Here is a 23,222-nt window from a genome sequence, read left to right on the forward strand (position 1 = left end):
CACAAAACGCTCTTCACATGACTATGGAAATAATCTATTACGTCATCAAAATGCGCTATGTTGTTATTCCAGCACGAGCCTTTTAACAGCTATAAGAAATAGGCTGAATTAAATACATCTCGAAATAGCTAAACGAATCTAATGAATTTCTTTTGCTAAATAGAGTTTCGAAAAACTCTGGTATCTGCTCACATAGTTTTAACTGGCTCGCAGGCAAGCTTGAACCGAAAACTCTGTTACAACCACATTCTGCAATTGTTAGCTAGCAAGCTACAATAAATTAGAGCTCCACATAGCTTGCTAACTCGCTCAACTCGACCATGTGCCAGGTTGATGAGGAATACAATGGACAGCTAGATCACAGAGTGACCCCACGGTAAATTATTTGCCCATTTAACAGCTAGATTACCCAGTTGCTTTAGCTGCAGTCAAGCTAATGTAGCTAACCTTAGCGTAGCTATTTAAAGTTTTGTCTGCTGTAGCAACTGCTTCCAACTGCTCACAATATTTTTTTTTATCGCAGTGTCTCCAAGAAGTGTGTCAAATGCAAAGAAAATACAACTGTATTGATCATCCGAGCTGGAGATGCATTTTGCAGGTAACGTTACTTGCAAAAATAAGTTAAATTATCACAAACTAGATGTATTTGTCTCAAGAACTGATCCCACAGAATGTACTGCAAAAATTAGTGCTAATTTATACTTAGTTGTGCATTTTTTGCTCTCATTGTCAGCACATATGCTCTTTGTAGCTAAGCTACCCAAGCTGAAAAGTAATGCATTTATTTGGGTATGTCTTCTGGCCAGGGGCTGCTTCAAGGAGTACTTCATACACAAGTTCCGGGCCATGCTGGGAAAGAACCGGGTCATTTTCCCTGGAGAGAAGGTATTGAATATCCATCTCTAACATGTTTGTAACGTCTTACATAAATCAAACAACTGAGTTGGCATTGTTTCTCTATTGTAGGTTCTTCTTGCAGTGTCTGGAGGGCCAGCCTCTAGCTCCATGCTGTCACAGGTTCAAGAGGTAGTTGGGTCAATGTCTTCCTAGATGTGTAGTCCCACTGTATGTTGCAATTACTGAAATATCACAGGGCTGACATTTTAGATGTAACTCATTAACAGTGTCTTCAAATTATTAAGGGTTTCAAATGGTTTTTGTTTTTTGAGTGCAAATTAACCATTTTCTTCTTTCAGGGTTTGAGTCGAGACGCACCCAAGAAGTTGAGATTTGTCCCCGGAATTATCTACATAGATGGTAATGCACAGATGATCATCGCTGCTCTTTGGCAAAAACATTTTTATTTTGTCACTTAGCAGGTGGTTCTGGCCCATTAGACTAGCTCATGTGTGATGATGGTCTATTACTGTATCTTGACAGAGGGCGGTGCCAGTGGTCAAAGCATGGAAGAGCGGAAGAGGGCAGTGGCTCAACTGGAGTCAGTTTTCAGAGCCACTAATTACCATTACCACATAGTCCACCTGGAGCAGGTGAGCTGCCAAAAGATGGGTCAGGATTTTTTTTTTTTGTACTTCTGTCTAGGATGTGAGACTGAGCTTTGATCATGGGAATTAAATATGTACCGGAATTAAATATGTACAGTGCCTTCGGAAAGTATTCAGACACCTTGACGTTTTCCACATTTTGTTACGTTAGAGCCTTATAATTGTTTACTCCATGTGTAACTCTGTGTTGTCTGTTCACACTGCTATGCTTTATCTTGGCCAGGTCGCAGTTGCAAATGAGAACTTGTTCTCAACTATCCTACCTGGTTAAATAAAGGTGAAATAAAAAAATAAAAATTTTAAATTCAAAAATGTGTAAAAAAAATTAAAAATCCTCAGCAATCACAGCCAAGACAACACAGGAGTGGTTTCGGGACAAGTCTCTGAATGTCCTTAGGTGGCCGAGCCAGAGCCCAGACTTGAACCCAATCTAACATCTCTGGAGAGACTTGAAAATAGCTGTGTAGCGACTCTCCCCATCCAACCTGACAGAGCTTGAGAGGATCTGCAGAGAAGAATGGGAGAAACTCCCCAAATACAGGTGTGCCAAGCTTGTAGCATCATACCCAAGAAGACTCTGCTGTAAATCACTGCCAAAGGTGCTTAAACAAAGTACTGAGTAAAGGGTCTGAATACTTATGTAAATGTAATATTTCAGTTTTTTTTAATATATATATACATTTGCAAAAACTTCAAAGCCTATTTTCGCTTTGTCATATTATGGGGTATTGTGTGTAGATTGATGAGAAGAAAAGAAAAAACGATTCAATCAATTTTAGATTAAGGCTGTAACATAAAAAGTCAAGGGGGCTGAATACTTTCCAAAGGCACTATATTATAGCTTGTCATTATTTAGAGCAGGTATTCCCCAAGTTTTTTGTTTTGTTTTGTAAAAAAAAGTCCATGTATATTTTCCAACAGGGCTATACATTTGGGTGTTTTTTTTTCTCCCTCGCCTGAGTAGCCTTGTTTCACTGCCAAAAATAAAATTAAACCATCTAGTGTTCAGCGAAATAACGGCACAATGTCAAATACAGACAGACAGCCTAGTCAAATAGTTAACATCCAATCACATTAACCGTTACTCTCTCACGGGAATTCCACTAACGGTCCGTATGTAGCCAAACGTAGCTGCTGCTCATGTTGGTATCTGTACTGATGGCGCAAAAGCCATGACACATAGTGGAGAGGTAACGAGCGTGCAAGCAGTTGTAAGAGCTCTTTGTCACTTCCCACGAACCGGGTTGTGACAAACTCATGCTCATTCTTATGTATAATAAATGTATCGTATAGTGTGTGTGTGGGAGGCGTACAATGATTTGAGAGTGCGCTGACCCTGGTGCTAGAGGGGGTACGCAGCTGGAGGTTGAATGTTTTGAAGGGGTACGAGACTATAACAAGTTTGGGAACCACTGATTTAGAACATATGGTTGCACCATCACGTCTTATTGTCTTTCACTTCCCATGGTGTTTCAGGTACTCAGTCTCCCCAGCTCCGTGCTAGAGGCAGGATCCTCGGCAACGGGAAAACCTCCGACTGGGTCGAGTTATAAAGCTGCTGTGGACCACTTAATCCCGACCAGGAAGAACCAGAACCAGCACCCAGACCTCTCTGTGGAGAATGCCCAGAGTCACCTGTCCAATCTGAGCATGCAGGAGGTCCAGAATGGAGTAACCAGCCCCATCACCCCTGAACACACCCAAGCCCTTAAGAGACTGTTTGCCTCTGTGAGGACGCCGACAGCCAAAGAGGATTTGCTACATACACTGAGGTGAGAGATTAGACAGTATCTCTGAGACATGCCATTTACACATCCAAGCATATGGGGGATGAACATGTATGAAATGCTTCTGAAGGTCTAGTTTGTGTAAAGGCCATTTCTGACAGGTGTAACGTGTGCCTTTGTCCAGGCAGCACCTGATTCTCCACACAGCGAGGACGCAGGGCTACACCAAGGTGATGATGGGGGACAGCTGCTCCCGCCTGGCCATCAAACTGCTCAGCAACATCTCTCTGGGGCGAGGGGCATCGCTGGCAACGGACACGGTGAGGGGGAAAAAGACCTCCCCTCTTTCAGCTGTAAAATAGTGAACATGATGTTTATGCCCCTCCGTTGCAATATTTAAAGTACCGTTCGAAAGCATCAATGTAGCATTACCCCACGTAGGCATACATTGTGTATTGAGCTCTGGCAGCAGCAGCTGTGTCATTTTGAAATGTTGCTATGTTCACAGGGCTTCTCAGATCCTCGCCACGGAGACGTGGTCATTGTCAGACCCATGAGGGACTACTCCTCTAAAGAAATAGCCTATTACAACAGAATGTTTGACATCCCCTCGGTCTTCATCCCTGGCCTGGACTCTAAGGTGAGAGTCGGCTGTGTTCTGATTACTACCATTGTTATCCAGGGTGGCACTGTGTGCCCAGCCAGTATTTTTCTCAAGAGTATTTTAAGAGTTTTCCTCACCGCCTCTTCCAGGCACAAGACAAGGCCAGCATCCAGCGCTTGACAGAGAGCTTTGTCACCAAACTCCAGACGGACTTCCCCTCTACTGTCAGCACAATCTACAGGTGAGGATGGGTAGCACAAGAAGGCACACTAGGAACCAGTTGTAAGAGCGACTTCTATATGGTGCAGTATTTGTAAAGAAAATAGTGGTTGTGTAGGGTTAAAGTAGATTTTTGGGGGTCTTCTAAAGAACCCCACCATTGATTGTTGTTATTAGTTTGCTTACGTGCCATTGTACTTATGCTCACTGTATAGCTGAATATTGAGGCCTTGGTCTGTGTCTCTGCCAAAACCCACAGCCCGGCGTCTGTGAGAGAAGGGACCGAGGGGGATAGCGAGACACAGAGAGACAGCGTCTGTTTTTCTCTGAAACAAGGGCAGATTTGCATACTGCTGAGACAGGTTCTCAGAAACCTTGTGTTGAGAATAACTTGTTCTTTGAGCTGCACATTCAGGTTTTGACATAGGAGATCCTTTTGTTTGGGGCAGAACTCAGGAGAGACACCAGTTGTATGTTTGATCTTTGACTTCTGTCTACAGCTCTATTTTGATCAAAATTGTTATGATTTATAAGTGCACGTTTTGCGTGTTCCTTATTTGTTAAGTAAATAACAGAGACCAGAAAAGTGGAGCCAACAGTTGAAAGGGGATTTTGTTAAAAGAAGGATACTATATCAATCTTAAGTGAGCCTGTTATGCATCTAGACCCGTGTGAAGAAAGCTGTTGATAATGTTTGAGGATTTTGGTATTGAACACCTGTGATGGTTGTCCTCCAGGACCAGTGAGAAGCTCCACACAGCATGTCCCCCTCAGAATACCAACACACAACTCTCTGCTAAGTGCCTACTGTGTGTCTGTGCCTTGGACACTAAACTAGGTGAGTCACACTGCCAATGTACTAAGATGGCATCACATCACGGAAATGGACTGTACTCACTAAATAAAAATACACGTCATTTTGTCCTGAAACGAGTTGTATTTTTCATTTAAATTGTAATACCCTAATCACGTAAATATCTCTTATCTCTACCTATCCCCCCCTCTCTCTGCCTCCCCCTGTACTGTAGAGGAGTTCTCTGCCTACCAGGCCACACTGATCTCAGAGCAGCTGTCTCAGAGGCGGGGCCCAGGCCCTGAGTTCACCCCTGGTACAACAGCAGCTCCAGGGTCGCCTCCAGCCTCCTCGGCAGGCCAGGGACACTCCTCTGGAGGGGGCCAGAGTCAGGGGTGTGAGACTGGAGATGGGGGCTGCTGCTCCTCTGCTAAGTCAGTAGGCATTCATGTCTCCTGTCCCCAATGTATACGTCTCCAATGTTTGCATTACTGTACAGCTGGATTATGTACACTGAGTGTACAAAACAATAACACCTTCCTAATATTGCGTTGCACCCCTCCCCCTTTTGCCCTCAGAACAGCCTCACTTTGTCGGGGGCATGGACTCTACAAGGTGTCGAAAGCGTTCCACAGGGATGCTGGCCCATGTTGACTCCAATGCTTCCCACAGTTGTCAAGTTGCCTGGATGTCCTTTGGGTGGTGGACCATTCTTGATCCACACGGGGAACTGTTCAGTTAGAACCCAGCAGCGGTGCAGTTCTTGACACCGTTGCGCCTGGCACCTACTACCATACCCCGTTCAAAGGCACTGAAATCTAGTCGTGCCCATTCAGCCTTTGAATGGCACACATACACAACACATGTCTAAATTGTCTCAAGGCTTAAAAATCCTTCTTTAACCTGTCTCCTCCCCTTCATCTCCACTGATTGAAGTGGATTTAACAAGTGACACCATTAAGGGTTCGTAGCTTTCACCTGTTCAGTCAGTCAGTCATGGAAAGAGCAGGTGTTGTTCATCTTTTGAACACTCTGTGTATATTCACGTGTTTACATTTTAGGGTGAAGTGCCAAGCAACAGCTTGTACAATAAGAGGCTGTGTTTAATTTGGGATGTTGATCCTATTGAATGAATAGAATACTGTGTGTGTTCTTTCAGGGAGCCAGAGACAGTGGATCTTAAAAGCCTGTTGTGTTACAGTTGTAGACTGACCATCAAAGACATGGTAAGGGAAAGGACATTCATCACTTCACATTACTCCTAAACATGACCAAGATCATCTTTACAAAGACTACAGCAGGACAATGTGAACCATGGCCTTTCTCTGTTCTACAGACTGCATTAGATGCCCTTCCCCAGTACATACTGTCAGAGGCTGAGAGGAGAAGGTGAGATTAAAACTACATTCTTTACTCAAAAACAAGAAAAACTTGTGAAATAGCTATTTTTAATTTCCCCGTAATGTCTGCATAGAATATTGAGTTATTACCAGTAGAATTGCACATCCTTCTATTTACCTTGTTACTTCTCTTTATGGACTTGTCTAGGTCTCAGATGAGGGAGGAGATCAGTGAGTTCCTGCTAGATGAGGAAGAGGATGAAGCCATCCCGAGGGTCAATGGGTCATAGTGACTGGACACTGTCCATCGGCACTGCAGTGACACTGTTCCCTTGGCAACTCTACAGCCAAGGCTGTTTGTCACAATATAAACGAATACCAATTGCTTTTCTTATTTATTTTCAGTCAGTTTATTAATTATTTGTCTATAAGACAACTATAGACAGTTTAAATCAATCTTAACTGCACACAAAATGATTTGTACAAGGCACTGCTTGGTGGTGAATCTAACATTGATTCAGGTCTAACTAACGAATTGAATATATGATGCTGAAACAATTTGTTTTTCCATGTCAGGAATGAGAAGGATCATTTATTTGTACAGATGAACAATATTTTCATTGGTTTAGGAGCTGAATCACATTATATTGGAAATAGAAATGATTATTCTTCCACAACAGAGATCCCATAGCAACAACCTACATGGTTCTACATTAGAACTCCCATCAGCATCACACAGGTTCTCTGAAAATGAGAGCAAACATGGCAATAAAGTAAAACACATGTTTATTAAAGTTAGTAAAGGTTTTGGTTTTACGTTTTTGCATATAGATTTATGCATATTGGCAACTACTCAAGCAATGGTTGAACCATATTGTAACAATTCAGAAAAAAAGATTTAAGGCACAATGGTAGATGTGTTTCCTGTATAGAGTCACAATTTGTCGAACTACTCTAGCACAACATTTTCTAGAAATGGGGCTAATGTTGCCTTATGCGTTAGTCCAGCATGGAGACATTTTGTATGCTTCAGTCTTTACTCTGTACAGTGTCGCTATACTCTCATTTAACCACAATACATTTTACACTTGTAAAAAAAATGTAAGATTCAAGTCTTGCCATCAATAAGCCTGTAACTTGTTGCAATGTACAAAGTTAGCTTTCCTCCCAACTGAAGTGTTTCAATTTGTAAACAGTTTGAGTAAGATTCAGAGATTTGGCTGAATATGATCTAATAATGTTTTGATTAGATACAAACACCCTACTTTGGGTCCTTTTTCTCTCAAATTGGCCCCTTTGGCGCTGCATTAGTCCACACTGTGCTGGTCAGCGTAGTGAGGATCCAGCCTCTGACCTGTCTGGTGGCCTGGCTCTTCATTAAGGGGTAGTGTCTGTAGGTCGAGCCGGCCATCACACCTCATTCAGAAGCCGATCTTTCTGTTGGAACACAGGCAATAAGACAAGAGGAGCCTGGCTTTTGTCTGTGGGCAAAGTGCAAAGCATCTAACCTGCCCTTCTGATTGGAGAGGCCTAGCCAACCCTTCCATAACCAGGGGACAGGCACTGGAACAGACCCTTGGCCGTCACACAGCCTCTGGCTCACTGTCTTCTCAGTACAGCCCACCAGCAGAGGCAAATAGCACTCTTTAGTGTACAGAAACAGACAAAACATCCCTTTCCCCCTGGTTAAGAGAAGGGGTTAGTGCACAGTGAAACTAGACCCACTGGAGCTAGCATTGGGTCTTTTAGAAGAAGACCAGGTAGAGGCACCCCTGTGTGTGAGACAGCCCCAACCAGGGGTGCTCTGGATGGGACAGGACAGCTGGGGGGAGGGGGGCTAGCGATTGTCACTTGATAGCTTGTCTCTTGTCCACTTAATCATAGTCTCTGGTGAGCGGTAGAGGAAGATGAGTTTGGAGTAGAGCTCCTCTTCCAGCTCTAGCTCTCCTGTCTCCCTGACCAGGAAGATGTCTGTGCACAGCTTGAGGATACGGTTAACACAGGGCAGCTCCTCAAACATAATGGAGTGCGAGATCTCACTGAAGAAGCCCCTCACAAACTTCCCGATCACCAGCACCACAGACACGTACAGACCCATGATCCTGCAACGGAGAACAAGTGTAGACTGAGCATAATTGAACATAGACCTCTCTTCTATTCAAAATACAGTAATTTCCCACTCAATAGTTTGAATGTAAATCTAGTGTATTAGATTAGCTGGACTTGGCTACCATTGAGAAGACCGGTAGGCACAGATCCTTACCCATATCCTGCCAGGAAACCTAGGCTGGGGGGGCTGACTTTGTCGTTGAAGATGACCATGGGCAGGACGCCGCAGGCCCCTGTGGACGGAGGACAGTCGGCGATGCTGATGTCCCACCACTCCTGGGCCCCACGGGTGCTGTTCAGAGAGCGGTCCCTCATCAGAGACAGTGTTACATCCTGGTAGCCCTCCTCGTCACCTGCAACATAACATGGTGTCAGAGAGACAGTAACACAGACTGACTGCCTATGTTTCAGCTTTGAGCTTCCTTATAGACGGGTTGGTTGTCTAGTAACATAACCGATGCGTGCGCAACTATGGGGCAAAACAGACGGAGTTGGCTTAGATTGTTGACACCATGTCAACTATATACAGTGCCTTGCGAAAGAATTCGGCCCCCTTGAACTTTGCGACCTTTTGCCACATTTCAGGCTTCAAACAGTGGAACAACATTTATTGGATATTTCAAACTTTTTTAACAAATCAAAAACTGAAAAATTGGGCGTGCAAAATTATTCAGCCCCTTTACTTTCAGTGCAGCAAACTCTCTCCAGAAGTTCAGTGAGGATCTCTGAATGATCCAATGTTGACCTAAATGACTAATGATGATAAATACAATCCACCTGTGTGTAATCAAGTCTCCGTATAAATGCACCTGCACTGTGATAGTCTCAGAGGTCTGTTAAAAGCGCAGAGAGCATCATGAAGAACAAGGAACACACCAGGCAGGTCCGAGATACTGTTGTGAAGATGTTTAAAGCTGGATTTGGATACAAAAAGATTTCCCAAGCTTTAAACATCCCAAGGAGCACTGTGCAAGCGATAATATTGAAATGGAAGGAGTATCAGACCACTGCAAATCTACCAAGACCTGGCCGTCCCTCTAAACTTTCAGCTCATACAAGGAGAAGACTGATCAGAGATGCAGCCAAGAGGCCCATGATCACTCTGGATGAACTGCAGAGATCTACAGCTGAGGTGGGAGACTTTGTCCATTGGACAACAATCAGTCGTATATTGCACAAATCTGGCCTTTATGGAACAGTGGCAAGAAGAAAGCCATTTCTTAAAGATATCCATAAAAAGTGTCGTTTAAAGTTTGCCACAAGCCACCTGGGAGACACACCAAACATGTGGAAGAAGGTGCTCTGGTCAGATGAAACCAAAATTGAACTTTTTGGCAACAATGCAAAACGTTATGTTTGGTGTAAAAGCAACACAGCTCATCACCCTGAACACACCATCCCCACTGTCAAACATGGTGGTGGCAGCATCATGGTTTGGGCCTGCTTTTCTTCAGCAGGGACAGGGAAGATGGTTAAAATTGATGGGAAGATGGATGGAGCCAAATACAGGACCATTCTGGAAGAAAACCTGATGGAGTCTGCAAAAGACCTGAGACTGGGACGGAGATTTGTCTTCCAACAAGACAATGATCCAAAACATAAAGCAAAATCTACAATGGAATGGTTCAAAAATAAACATATCCAGGTGTTAGAATGGCCAAGTCAAAGTCCAGACCTGAATCCAATCGAGAATCTGTGGAAAGAACTGAAAACTGCTGTTCACAAATGCTCTCCATCCAACCTCACTGAGCTCGAGCTGTTTTGCAAGGAGGAATGGGAAAAAATGTCAGTCTCTCCATGTGCAAAACTGATAGAGACATACCCCAAGCGACTTACAGCTGTAATCGCAGCAAAAGGTGGCGCTACAAAGTATTAACTTAAGGGGGCTGAATAATTTTGCACGCCCAATTTTTCAGTTTTTGATTTGTTAAAAAAGTTTGAAATATCCAATAAATGTCGTTCCACTTCATGTTTGTGTCCCACTTGTTGTTGATTCTTCACAAAAAATACAGTTTTATATCTTTATGTTTGAAGCTTGAAATGTGGCAAAAGGTCGCAAAGTTCAAGGGGGCCGAATACTTTCGCAAGGCACTGTATATCGCCTCCAATGTTTATTGAAAAAAGAAAGAAAGCTGAACAATGAGCACTTGTCTGTCAAATAAGTCGTCACAGCTAGCAAAGTTTTGCCATATTAGTTGACATCAGACAAAACATGACATGGTATCAAGAACAATATCAAACAAGCTGAAACAAGCCACTTACGATTCACCACAGGGCAGTTTCTTGTCATTGTTGCTAGGTATCTGGCCATCCAGAACCACAACACACTGCCTTCTGCCCCTTTGAAGCGTGTGCATCGTTTTCATGACGTTGTCAGCTAACCCGTCTATATTTCAAGTACTGTATGGCAAGAAGGATGTTTATACATAAAACCCGCTCTGACCTTCATACAGCTGGTCGACTGGTTTGGCCTCGGCTCCGTTCGGTGCTCGGATATAGTTGGGGAACATGTGAGGCACACGTCTGATAAAAAAACAGTACAGATCATGTCAAACAGAATTCAGGACAGGATTTCAAACAACAGAAATGTAAATACTACATTTGACTTTGAACGGAGAGCAGAACATACACAGGGTCTGTGCGGTTCCCCACTAGCAGTGAAGCCAGGTCTGCTCTGACCGGGTTGCCTGGATCCAGATCGATGGAGTACTTGTCAGATGTGTGCTCCACAGTGCCACCCTTGCCAAGGTCCCTGAAGAAAGAGACAGACAAAAATATCTGAAATATAGAAAACCACACACAAACAGGTGCATACACATACAGGTGCACACACACCCGTGCACACACACACACACCACACCCAGCTGACCTCTGGAAGGTCCAGGCCAGGCGTAGGGTCATGTCCACAGGGCTGCCCAGCAGCTCCTTGACCACCTCCTGTCGACTGGGTGGGCTGATCCTCCACACTGACCCTGAGCTGCCCTCGATCTTAGCTGTCACTATGTCCTCATAGCTGTAGAGGGTGATGAACTGCATAGCCCTCTGCAGGGGACACACACAGACAGTCAGAAGTTACAACTGCCTACCGCAGAGGCAAATAGAGAGCAGCAGAGCTCAAGTCCATGTTTGCAGTATTCATCATCCAACAGGGATCACTTACTCACAGTCACACAGTTGTACACAATTTGTTTAATTATACTCTAAAACAGGGCGCCCGAGGGAAGGAAATTAGTTGAGCTCTTTACAGTAGAGTTGGAGGTATTATTACGTACAGCATTGTCATAGAAGTTGGTGGTGAGTTTGTTGTAGTCCTCCTCAGTGAAGGACTGAATGGACTGCTGCTGGACACTCATGGTGAACAAGGGCTATGGAGAGGGACAACGGTTCACGTTTCAGTACAACAACTCTAACATGAGCACATATCAAATGTATCTTCCATAGATTCTCCATTGCTTGCTTTTTAGTGCTGGACTAGACTTGCTGTTGAACATGACCATGGGCAGTATGGGTTTGCTGCCCTTAGAGTGTAAACTGTGCTCACTATAATTCCCCCCAGTAATTACCTCATATCCTCCTAGCTTGACGGTCACTGTGACATCCACAGGGTGATTGACCACGCCCACAACCGATCTGACCAATGAGATGAAGAGCAGCGGGAACCAGATGATGCAGATGAGGAAGAAGATGATGAGTCCTCCCATCCCATACTTCACTATCTTCTTCTTCTTCTGGCCTTTGGGCTGAGGGTATTTCTGCAGATGAAGAGGAACCAGCTGTAAAAACCGCTGGCCTAATCACATACTACAACAGATGGCAAGGGATTTTATCAACTGCATTTGTAACCTAGAGGTCTTTGTACCTTCTCTGTCTCACGGCTGCACTTGATGATGAAGATGTTGGCGTAGATGTCTTCCACACACATCCAGTTGGAGAGGGACAGAGTGGTGTCAGTCCACACCCAGTCCATCACTGCCCGGAGCTCCACCAGGAAAGGCACCAAGCGGAACCTGAGACAGACAGACAGACAATATCACCCTGTACCAATACCCAACCTCATCCCATCACCTCCCTGAACAGGGAGACTCCCTGACACAAACATATTATATGGTGTGGCAGAGTAGGAGATTATGAATGGACAGACTCACCCTTGGAAGAGGAAGAGGTTGAGGTGGTTGAACTTCTTAGTGAGGAAGTTGCCCAGGATCCGGGTGGGGTAGCCACAGCGGATCTGATAGGCCGATAGGGCAAAGTAGATACACTTGAAGAAGTACCAGAGCTGAGCCACCGAGTTTTGACTGAACATCCTGAGAGGACAGAGAGAGGGAGACACCTCAGTACACACCTCAGAGATATGATGCAATCGGCACAGCGCTTAAGGACTGTCGAACATCACGAAGATAGACAAACATATCGTCCTAAGGGTGATTAAATAGACCAGATGTAATGAGGTGCATCACTCTGCGGACACACCTTCCTCTTCCTCACCTCTCAGTGACAGCAGGCAGGATGAAGAACATCCAGAGATGGATGCCGAACACCAGGATGATCTGGAAGATGAGCTTGCCCAGGACGGTCTTGCGGAGGTAGAGGGCTCGGTCGATGATCATGGTGCTGAACTGGATGAGCAGCATTACCAGGAAGGCCTCGGGCACCTGGTCCTCTGACAGCGTGGAGGCAATGTCTGCTGCGGCCGAGTGTTTCTGAGGCACAACGGGCGAACCGTTAAGTCCACAGAATGCTGTTATAGTGTCCTATGACCAAGCACAGAGCTTCTAAAGATGGCGTGTTGATGGTTTCAATCGGAATAACATGTAGGTGGTGACGCAACAATGAGTAATACAATATCGGAATTGTTTTGAGAGGTTTGAAAAGTTTGAGAGATTTTGCCGGCGCAGGTATAGGAATAGGTTGTGGGCCAAGAGTGACCTCGTACACAAAGTGAATTTCATTGCAGTCATGTAAACAGTACTCACTCCAAAGGCCCAGAACCCGAAGACAATGATGATGAAATCCACCACGTCAGTGAGGAACATGAGGGCGTAGACATCAGTGGCAGCACGGTATGGCGCATGTAAAATGTCACTGATGAATTCGTGACAAGGCTTGTAGACATCCCGCACACTACAAAGAGGATTGGGAAATCAAATCACCGTCTCATGCCCAAATACGGCAAGATTATAGAGGTCCACTGATTCGTACAGCACAGTAATCGTGTCACAACCAACTACACTTCTAAATGCAAATCAATCCCCACAGAATGATTTACAAACAATAATAACATGATAGAATCCACTTGTTATGTAATTGTGTGACGTCTGTATTGTCTGACGCGCTCTCCAGTGAGTGACTTCTGTGTACTTACGTGGTGATGGTGAAGTGCTTGATCTTCTCTCCCACTGCTATCAGCTTCTTACTGGCTGCCTCTCTACGCTTACCCTTCTGTTTCTTCTTCTGCTCCTTCTTCTCAGCCTTGATATCTAAGGCTTCTAGGATACAAACAGAATACAAATCATTTCACTGTAACTCAGAGGAGGGCAGTCATAAGGACACACAAGCCCTTAATTCATGAACGTCTTCATTCTCCCTTCTACTGCTAGTTTCTTTAACTCACCTTTGCTTAGTTGTTTTTTCTTGCGGAAGCGCATGATGCTGCCTTTCTTCTTGGGTCCCTCCACAGGCAGGCTGGGGGGTGGCTCTGGGGTAGGGGCTACGCTGGTGCTGGGCTCTGGTTCAGGCTCTGGTTCGTCCTTTTGGTTCTTGTCCGGTATGAGTTCCTCCAGGTCCATGAGGCTGGGTCCTGGGCTGGGATGGACAAGGACCTCCACCCCTTCTCCTCCCTCCTTCTTGTTGGCCTCCTTTGATGGCCGCGAGGGCTTCTCCTCCAGAGCACATTCCTGGTCCCACAGGCCATACCGCTGGTGAGAGACAGTGAAGAAACAAAACCGTTATGAGTATTGAATCCAAATCTTGTGGTAAAAACGTATGATTATGAATGCCAAGGCCAACAGAGTCACGGCTGAGAGTTCAATGGTGGGCTGGTATACCTGTAGCAGTGAGCGATGGAAGAAGAGAGCCAGCAGCTGCAGCAGATCATAGCGGATGTAGTTATCCGTCTTCTCCAGGCCCAGGATACGAGGTGGGAAGAAAGGCTTGTCCTCGTTCAGCGTGAGCTCATATACACTGTTCCACGGGAAGAAACCAAACTGGAACAGGTACTTTACCACCACCATGACCTGAGTAGAACCGGAACCAACCAGAACAATGCAGAGGGAAACATAGTTTAACATAAAGAAACGTATCTAATACATGACCATCTGTTAAATGTTATTTGTATTTATTTTTGTAAAAGCTAACAGCCTGGAACGGGAACAGAGTGGAATAAAGCCCTAAATTAGGCCTGGAAATCTGGAATGCAATTTGGTTTCTACCGTTGGTTTACACCAGGTGTTCAATAAAAAAACAGTCTTACACATGACATACTTCACATCTTACGCATGTTTACACAACTTTAGCCAACGAAGGCAAGAGGAGGGAGAAGAAAGCATTGCACAGGTGCAGACGCTCACCATGTCTCAACAGGCTTGCATAGGTGTGCACTACCATACTATATCGGTGCAACAATAACAATCCATAAACCAGCTCTGTCTTGATACCAACATTTTCAAACCAACAACGACCCACCTCAGTATAGACAATAGCGGTCATCCAGAACTTCTTGGTGGGGCGTGGCACGGCCAGCATGGCCCAGAGGAAGATGAGGATGGGCAGCACCACTGAGATGACAGAGGCCGTCACCATGTTGTTGAGCACGATGATGAAGTAGCACACCAGCTCTGAGTTGGCAGCCAGGAGGTTGTACAGGGCAAACTGCAGCTTCAGCAGACGGTTCTGAGAGGAGTAGAACTCTCTACACTGGACCAGCTCCTCCACAAAGAACTGCCTGAGTTAGAGGTATAGAGACATTGGGGTCAGTACAGTTCATACACGCAGGACATACACACGTGGGGAACAGTTGGCAGTCTTGAGTCGATCAGGCTTGAAGCTGGAGTCTGTAGCAAGTCAACTGTAAAGATCTTCTGGGAACATTGTAAGGTGTATGTCAGTACCGGTCAGTGAGCATCTCGCTGGCAGTCCTGGAGTGGCGGTAGCGGCTTATGCGCTGTGGTTCTGGCTCCACCCCCAGCAGCTCCAAAGTGGGCTCTGAACAACACAGGGTGGTGCCGCTGTGACGCTCACGCTCGCTCAGCTCACGCTCGCTCAGCTCCTCCAGCTCCAACCCACTACAACATAACACACAGGTAAGCAAAACACTTAACACTGACTGAATTATATACTGAACAAATATATAAATGCAACATGCAACAATTTCAAAGATTTTACAAAGTTACAGTTTATATGAGGAAATCAGTCAATTGAAATAAATGTATTAGGCCCTAATTTGTGGCATTGTGTTGTGTGACAAAACTGCTAATTTTATTGTCCCCTGCACAAGTTGCACCTGTGTAATGACCATGCTGTTAAATCAGCTTCTTGATATGCCACACCTGTCATGTGGATGGATTATCTTGTCAAAGGAGAAATGCTCACTGACAGGGATGTAAACTAATTTGTGCACAAACTTTGAGAGAGAGAAGCTTTTTGTGCTCATGGAACATTTCTGGGATCTTTTATTTCAGCTCATGAAACATGGGACCAACATTTTACACTTTGCGTTTAAACTTTTGTTCAGTGTAGATCAGGTATTCCCAAACTGGGGTACGCACAAAGCCGTCGGGGCTACGCCAAATAAAAATGTGATTAACATTAAAAAATAAAAATAATAATTAAATGTTTATTTTCTTCACAGTTTCAAACAATCCATGTATATTTTCCAACGGGGTTATACATTTGGGTGAGTTTTTTTTCTCTCGCCTGAGTAGCATCGTTTCCCTGCCAAAAATAAAATCAAACCATCTAGTGTTCAGCAAAATAACAACACAATGTCAAATACAGGTAGCCGAGTCAAATAATTAACATCCAATCACATTAACCGTTACTCTCTCGTGGGTATTCCACCAACAGTCCGTATGTAGCCAAACGTAGCTGCTGCTCATTTAGTTTGCTCAGAAATGGTTCAAAAAGTAAGGCCCACGTCCATAGAGACACATACCAGCTCTACTGGTGGTACTGCTACTACCAGCAGTACTACACCTGCACCTGTCGACAACACAAGTTGTTCTGCTTCCACGAGCACATCCAATGCTAGCATTGGTAATTCTACATTTGTTGTTAGCCCAGCTAGCATGGACACTGACAATTGTGAATCTGATGCAGCCGAAGAGATGCCATTAATAAAAAGGGGCTAGAAGCGTCTTATATGGTGAGCTACTGAGTGGCTTTTGTGGAGGACTTTATTCTTCCTGCTGCCATGGATATGGCTGGGACAATGCCGGGGGAAAAGGCCCCCAAAAAATACTGCTTAGCATACAAGCCAGTGAATTCTATGCGTTATAACTGGATGAGTCAACAGACGAGGCGGGCCTGGCACAGCTCCTGGTATTTGTCCGTTACGTTTATGGGGGGGTCAATTAAGGAAGACATCCTCTTCTGCAAACCACTGGAAACCAGGACAACTGGAGAGGATATTTTTAAAGTACTGGACAGCTTTGTGACATCAAATGGGCTTTGGTGGTCAATATGTGTTGGTATCTGTACTGATGATGCAAAAGCCATGACAGGGAGACATAGTGGAGAGTTAACGCGCATGCAAGCAGTTGCTCCTGATGCTACTTGGGTACACTGCAGCATCCCTTGAGAGGCTCTTGCCGCCAAGGGAATGCCTGACAGCTTGAAGATGTTTTGGTAACTACAGTGAAAATGGTTAACTTTGTTAAAGCAAGGCCCCTGAACTCTCGTGTATTTTCTGCAATATGCAATGATATGGACAGCGACCATGTAACGCTTTTACAACATACAGAAGTGCACTGGTTATCAAGGGGAAAAGTATTGATACGATGTTTTGAATTGAGAGACGAGCTTAAAGATTTTACTTGTCTGACCACTTACATGATGACTATCTGGGTGATGTTGTTTCTCGCCTAAATGATCTGAATCTAGGATTACAGGGACTCTCCGCAACTATATTCAATGTGCGGATAAAATTGAGGCTATGATTAAGAAGTTGGAGCTCTTATCTGTCTGCATTAACAAGGACAACACGCAGGTCTTTCCATCATTGTATGATTTCTTGTGTGCAAATGAACTCAAGCTTACAGACAATGTGAAATGTGATATAGCGAAGCACCTGAGTGAGTTGGGTGCGCAATTACGCAGGTACTTTCCCGAAACGGATGACACAAACAACTGGATTCGTTTCATGCCCTGCCTCCAGTCCACTTACCGATATCTGAACAAGAGAGCGTTATTGAAATTGCATCAAGCGGTTCTGTGAAAATTTAATTTAATCAGAAGCCACTGCCAGATTTCTGGATTGGGCTGTGCTCAGAGTATCCTGCCTTGGCAAATCGCACTGTTAAGAGACTGATGCCCTTTGCAACCACGTACCTATGTGAGAGTGGATTCTTGGCCCTCACTAGCATGACAACGGAATACATTGCAGAGTTATGTGCATCCTTTCAAGCACACCCTTCTCATTAACCTGTGCTGAGTTAGTCACAATTTTCGATGAACAAATAAGGTTTTATATGTAAGATGGCTAAATCAAGACCCAAATGATTGATTATTATTATATTATTATTTGTGCCCTGGTCCTGTAAGAGCTCTTTGTCACCTCCCACGACTCGGGTTGTGACAAAAACTCATTCTTATGTTTAATAAATGTATCGTATAGTGTGTGTGTAGCAGGCTTACAAAAAAACAACATTTGAGAGTGCGCTGACCCTGGTGTTAGAGGGGTCATGCAGCTGGAGGTTGAATGTTTGAAGGGGTATGGGACTATAAAAGTTTGGGAACCACTGGTGTAGATGATTACAAACTAGTAAGAAAAGGACATATAAATTCTGTTAAATTCTATTCTGTTCCTCCCTCGAAAGAGATATTCAATATTAATGTGCCCAATAGGTTAAATGGGCCATCACCTTTACCAACCTGGTGGCACTGGTTCTATTCACGTGGTCCATGTCTCCCTCTATGTCACCCAGACAGGTCTCCATAGTGGGGCTCTCGCTGCCCTGGGACAGCTGATCCTCCATGGGCTCCCTCAGAGATCCCTGTAAAACACTACAGGGTTAGGGTCCATCACTGGTCATACTGAGACCGTGGCCCACTAGAAGTAGATGACTTCTGCTTGTGGGAGGTACTTTATAACTGACCTGGCTGACGTTGTGTATGAGGTGGTAGCGTTCGTTGCACAGCACGGTGGAGGTGTCCACGTACTGCTTGGTGATGAGGTTGAGCCACTCTGTTAGGCCATCCACCATGGCCAGGAACACGATCCACAGCAACATGAGGATGTCCAGGATCCTCTGCACGATGTCTGCCTTCCCTGGAGCACAGCATGAGATTACATTGCACTAGGTCATACAGACAAAAAAAATGTGTGAAACTTAATGAATAAATGGCACTATATAAAACACTGGGAATATAGTGGGCAAAATATGAAATAAACCCCCAAAATACCTGAGCCCTCTCCTTCAAGTTCGTCATTGTCGTCTATCTCTTCGTGTGAGATACTTTCTTCAAATTCAAGACTACCTTCATGACCTGCAACAGAAAAAACAACAAAAAGTTAAACACTGTGTATGTGTGTGTGTGTGTGTGTGTGTGTGTGTGTGTGTGTGTGTGTGTGTGTGTGTGTGTGTGTGTGATCTCTGACCTGATGCTGGAGAGCTGTCCTGTTCCCTCTGCCGTCTCTCCTCTCTTTCCAGCCTCCTCTGTTCTTTCTGTCTCTCCTGGCGTTCCCTCAGTGTTGCCTTGGCGCTGGTCACCCACGCCCGGTACGCCAGCTGTGAGGGCACAATACTGCATTGTGAAAAGCAAGCTTTGGAGTATCTTGAGTAATATTGTTGTTTTTGCACATTTCAGTGCAATTTAACACTGTCACAATGCTGTGGTGGCAGAGGCTGTGTTTACTGTCTAAGGTGAACTCACCTGAAAGGCAGTCTGTTTCTGAGGCTTTTTTTCTTCTGAAAATAGTTCTTCTTCCTCCTCACTGTCTGACTCAAACAAGTAGTAATCCCCAGAATGCAACACTGCAGAGGTAAACAGAAACCATCCAGATGATATCAATACACGGGGACAGGACAGACCATGGGTAGTGAATAATGCATTCTCCGGTAGTACACCTAGTCATAACTCATATACACCAAGACCACTTCAAACCCAGGAGCGTTTAGTGCCTGATTTTCAAACAAAACTGAAACTAAGGAAACTGACTAGCAGCATTGGACAATGCCGTTCTGTCTGAGGAAGGAAATACTGAAAACAGATGTGGGAAAAGACAGGCCAAATAGACCGGGAGATTACAATCCTCTACTGGTCTGCAGCTGCAATTCGAAGAGTATAGAGAAATATGTGTACTACCCCCATGTGTAAGACCTATTCCATTATGAAACACTATAGGTCTGCTAATAAACTGTGACAAACTCTGATTGGTTTTGTCCTAAGGCAAACTCTTCCAGATTTCAAACTGTGCATGTAAACAGTGCAGGCCGGCTCATCACTGACAGAAGACATCAGATGCAGATGCCGCTCACCGCAGGAGAAAAATACTCCTATTTCAATATCAAAGATCCCAGACAAATCTAATTTCCGGGCCTCCTGAGGCAGACAGATGGAAGGTATTTTATTTGAGCTAAGGGCATCTTGGGACACATCCCAGCCTCGAGTAATGACGTGATTCTAACTGACTGCATGATCTTCCAGAAGAAGTCTCTCAGACACAGTTGCATTACAGAGGATAGAGAGTGTACAGTCACATAAACATATGCAATATTATATACATGGATGCTCATAGACACACCCGGAACATGCACATACAGGCACACGACAAGCAGCTGCATGCACAAACACATGCACAAACACATCCACTTAAGAACTTGGTGTGAGATAAATGCGGGGTCAGATACTGTGGAGATGGAGGGATGTGGAGAGAGTCAGTCTGGCACTGACATATACACAGACACAGGGCTATATAGTGGTGGGCTATGGAGCAAACCTTTAGCATGGTCCAGCCAGGGCTCTTGCCACTTCTTGCCACGCTTGTGGCTTCTCTTTTCCCTCTGTGGCTCTGTGGGGTGAGATGAAGGGCCTCAGGCTTTACCAAACAGCAAACACACAACACAACCACCCTCAAACCATAATCTGTAGCGGTGGGTTGTTGAATTTCTTCCAAAAAATTGATTAACGGTTAATAGGATGATTCATGACAGCGAGAGCACAAGTCCAAACCAAAGCTCATTTCATGCCTGCTGGATTAGTACAGAGTAATGAAGTTGAGTACCTGATGCCGGATCCGCCTTGGTGTCCAACTTCCGATGGCCCTCTTTGCACTTCTCCTGTTTGGAGCGGATCCGTTCCATCCTGAGGGGAAGGGCAGACGTAGTCTGATGTCATCATGACGAGCACTGACTACTTTACCCTCTCTCTCTCGTTCCTCTCTCAGTTTTTCTACATTACTTGTATATAATTAAGCGGTCATATATGGCACTTGACCACACTACAATCTTGGTTTTGGACATGTGTTTTCCAGAGATCGTTCATCTGCTGTCACATTCATCAGACATATTCAGAGGGAGATTAATGGCCTTGCTAGTGGACATTCTTGGCTATTGGTTAGTTATGAGAGCTGGCTCTCTCATTAGCCTGTTTTAGCGTGATACATGAGGAATGGCTCAATGTGTTGAGAACATGGAAAGCGGTCGTTTCTATGGCTACTCACGATCTCTTGAGCTGTGAGAGGGACTTCTTCTCTACTTCCTGGTGGAAGCGCATGTTCTTCACAATGCTGGCCCTGAACAGCTCAAAGCCCCTGTCCCAATCAAAACATCAGGTCAACATAACATGTTTCCATACAGTACATACAGACTGAACACACAGCAAAACAGTATCAGAGTGAGTCCATCAAAACTCTGTGGCAGTTGCAGGGGAATGTCATGGCTTTTAGGGTGCCCTCCAGGGGGTGCTGTGGAGACCAGTGCTCACCGGGAGGCTTGGCGGGCAGAGGCCTGCAGGTCGGCTGTCACGTGCAGGAAGTAGCAGCTGAGGAATACTCTCCTTTGCAGCAGGAGGAAGAAGAAGCAGATACTGTCCCAGATGATCCCTGCCTCCTCTACAGGCAGAGTACACGCCTTATCGCTCACACTCTTAGCTGTAGAACACACACACACACAAGCATACAAAGTCCGCTTTGGTTATTCTATAATATCATTGTTTACCTGCCAATTTGGAGGGTGACGTGTGTTCACTCATAGAGATAAAATAACTGTATCCATCTGTATGTGTTGAGTACTCACGGTCATAGTAGCCCTTGACTGTGCAGACCAGACTGAAGAGTTGGATCACCCAGCAGAAACCTCTCTGCATCTCCACCACAAACACACAGGCCAAGATCTGGGGACAACACACACTCTCACTTAAAATGTACGCAAGCCTAGCAGTTCACCTAACCAGGTTCATTTCCACCCTGTATAGGCGTATGGTTACAGTATGTGGTTGTCCACAGCGAGGTGCATAGCCACTCACAGACAACATGTTCTTGGAGATGATTACGGCCACATTGTAGATGATGAGGCAGTCCCACATGACCAGGCGCGTGCGGGAGGGCTTCCTGAGCAGCTTGGTGCCGAAGAGCAGAAAGAAGAAGCAGGCCAGCAGGTAGCCCAGGCCGAACACACTGATCCTGGTGGCCCCCGTCACAAACACCACCGACAAGACAAACCAGAACATGTGACGGAACACCAGCACCTTGGCCATGTCCAGGTAACACCTGGCGGAGAGGGGGAGAGAGAGAAGAGAGTTAATGTTGATACTGTATACTGGTAGGTGTAGTTGAGGATGTATAATAATTAGTGCAGAGTTTTTCCTGGTCAGGTCGCATGGTCAGGAAAAACTCCCACCCCTCATAATAATGCCTGAAGGGTATAAAGAGGAGGAGTGTGGTTATAGCTGCTGTTAGGTCAGTTGTTATCGGTGTCTGGTTATACAGTACCTGCAGTTGATGAAGTTGGGGGCAGGGTTGAAAGGTCGCTCATCCATGGGGTTAGGGTCGTCTGTGTTCTCCCCAGCCAGAACCATCCACTCCTCCCTCTTCTCATCCTCAAACACCTTCCACTGCTGAGAGGCACACATCAGGAGGACAAAGTCCGCTGGAGGGACCAGATACAGACACAACCATCAGCATCAGACAGGAGGAACACTACAGTAGAACATCAGCAATTTGCTACTTAACCATTTTTTAGATTATGCATCTATGACCAGGATATTTTGAGGTCAAACAAACACAGGTCGTAGCGTTAGTAGGCCACAATATCACTGAGGTCAGGGGTCAGATGAGACAGGAGACTCACCAATGAGGTTCTTAGAGTTGGGGATGGTGTAGAAGTCTGGGAGGTAGATCCATTTGATGAGTGCTGAGTTGATTATGATGGGGGTGTTCCATCGCCAGGGGTAGTCTATAGAGGGAGGGACATACACTGTCAGGTACTGTAGGTACCAGGGGTAGTCTGAAGAGGGAGGGACATACACTGTCAGGTACTGTAGGTACCAGGGGTAGTCTATAGAGGGAGGGACATACACTGTCAGGTACTGTAGGTACCAGGGGTAGTCTGTAGAGGGAGGGACATACACTGTCAGGTACTGTAAGTACCAGGGGTAGTCTGTAGAGGGAGGGACATATACTGTCAGGTACTGTAGGTACCATGAGTAGTCTATAGAGGGAGGGACATACACTGTCAGGTACTGTAGGTACCAGGGGTAGTCTGTAGAGGG

The 23,222-nt window shown here is 45.2% G+C and overlaps 2 protein-coding genes across 3 annotated transcripts in view; one reads left to right on the top strand and one right to left on the bottom strand.

The window, feature by feature from the left end:
- Window positions 1-28: 28 nt before the first annotated feature.
- ctu2 (cytosolic thiouridylase subunit 2 homolog (S. pombe)) lies at window positions 29-6,986 on the top strand. Of its 2 annotated transcripts, XM_024418761.2 has the most exons (15): window positions 29-376; window positions 524-598; window positions 807-885; window positions 967-1,026; window positions 1,197-1,257; window positions 1,381-1,490; window positions 2,982-3,277; window positions 3,417-3,552; window positions 3,741-3,872; window positions 3,986-4,077; window positions 4,793-4,893; window positions 5,084-5,282; window positions 6,008-6,074; window positions 6,185-6,237; window positions 6,397-6,986. In XM_024418761.2, the coding sequence occupies exons 1-15, from the start codon at window positions 321-323 to the stop codon at window positions 6,476-6,478; spliced, it is 1,599 nt and encodes a 532-aa protein (XP_024274529.1). In that variant the 5' UTR covers window positions 29-320; the 3' UTR covers window positions 6,479-6,986. The 2 variants fall into 2 exon arrangements, 1 of the variants encoding a protein (XP_024274529.1); XR_006084709.1 differs by lacking the exon at window positions 6,397-6,986 and having other exon boundaries at window positions 5,084-6,074.
- The window catches only part of piezo1 (piezo-type mechanosensitive ion channel component 1), a 74,728-nt gene continuing 58,252 nt past the window's right edge, over window positions 6,747-23,222 (bottom strand). Inside the window, exons 22-50 of the mRNA XM_042330863.1 lie at window positions 22,802-22,906; window positions 22,444-22,600; window positions 21,978-22,221; window positions 21,749-21,845; window positions 21,438-21,603; window positions 21,175-21,264; window positions 20,737-20,816; window positions 20,452-20,523; window positions 19,386-19,486; window positions 19,111-19,240; window positions 18,915-18,998; window positions 18,608-18,780; window positions 18,384-18,505; window positions 15,404-15,577; window positions 14,979-15,237; window positions 14,342-14,530; window positions 13,909-14,212; window positions 13,660-13,783; window positions 13,271-13,418; window positions 12,783-12,997; window positions 12,443-12,601; window positions 12,157-12,304; window positions 11,861-12,049; window positions 11,570-11,662; window positions 11,167-11,339; window positions 10,927-11,049; window positions 10,741-10,820; window positions 8,452-8,650; window positions 6,747-8,290 (exon numbers count right to left, since the gene is read on the bottom strand). Of these exons, the coding sequence (XP_042186797.1) occupies window positions 8,026-8,290; window positions 8,452-8,650; window positions 10,741-10,820; window positions 10,927-11,049; window positions 11,167-11,339; window positions 11,570-11,662; window positions 11,861-12,049; window positions 12,157-12,304; window positions 12,443-12,601; window positions 12,783-12,997; window positions 13,271-13,418; window positions 13,660-13,783; window positions 13,909-14,212; window positions 14,342-14,530; window positions 14,979-15,237; window positions 15,404-15,577; window positions 18,384-18,505; window positions 18,608-18,780; window positions 18,915-18,998; window positions 19,111-19,240; window positions 19,386-19,486; window positions 20,452-20,523; window positions 20,737-20,816; window positions 21,175-21,264; window positions 21,438-21,603; window positions 21,749-21,845; window positions 21,978-22,221; window positions 22,444-22,600; window positions 22,802-22,906 (4,463 nt within the window). The 3' untranslated portion in view covers window positions 6,747-8,025. The remainder of the gene's footprint in view (window positions 8,291-8,451; window positions 8,651-10,740; window positions 10,821-10,926; window positions 11,050-11,166; window positions 11,340-11,569; window positions 11,663-11,860; window positions 12,050-12,156; window positions 12,305-12,442; window positions 12,602-12,782; window positions 12,998-13,270; window positions 13,419-13,659; window positions 13,784-13,908; window positions 14,213-14,341; window positions 14,531-14,978; window positions 15,238-15,403; window positions 15,578-18,383; window positions 18,506-18,607; window positions 18,781-18,914; window positions 18,999-19,110; window positions 19,241-19,385; window positions 19,487-20,451; window positions 20,524-20,736; window positions 20,817-21,174; window positions 21,265-21,437; window positions 21,604-21,748; window positions 21,846-21,977; window positions 22,222-22,443; window positions 22,601-22,801; window positions 22,907-23,222) is intronic.

The sequence above is a fragment of the Oncorhynchus tshawytscha genome, linkage group LG12, assembly GCF_018296145.1.
Source record: "Oncorhynchus tshawytscha isolate Ot180627B linkage group LG12, Otsh_v2.0, whole genome shotgun sequence".
Taxonomy (NCBI): Eukaryota; Metazoa; Chordata; class Actinopteri; order Salmoniformes; family Salmonidae; genus Oncorhynchus; species Oncorhynchus tshawytscha.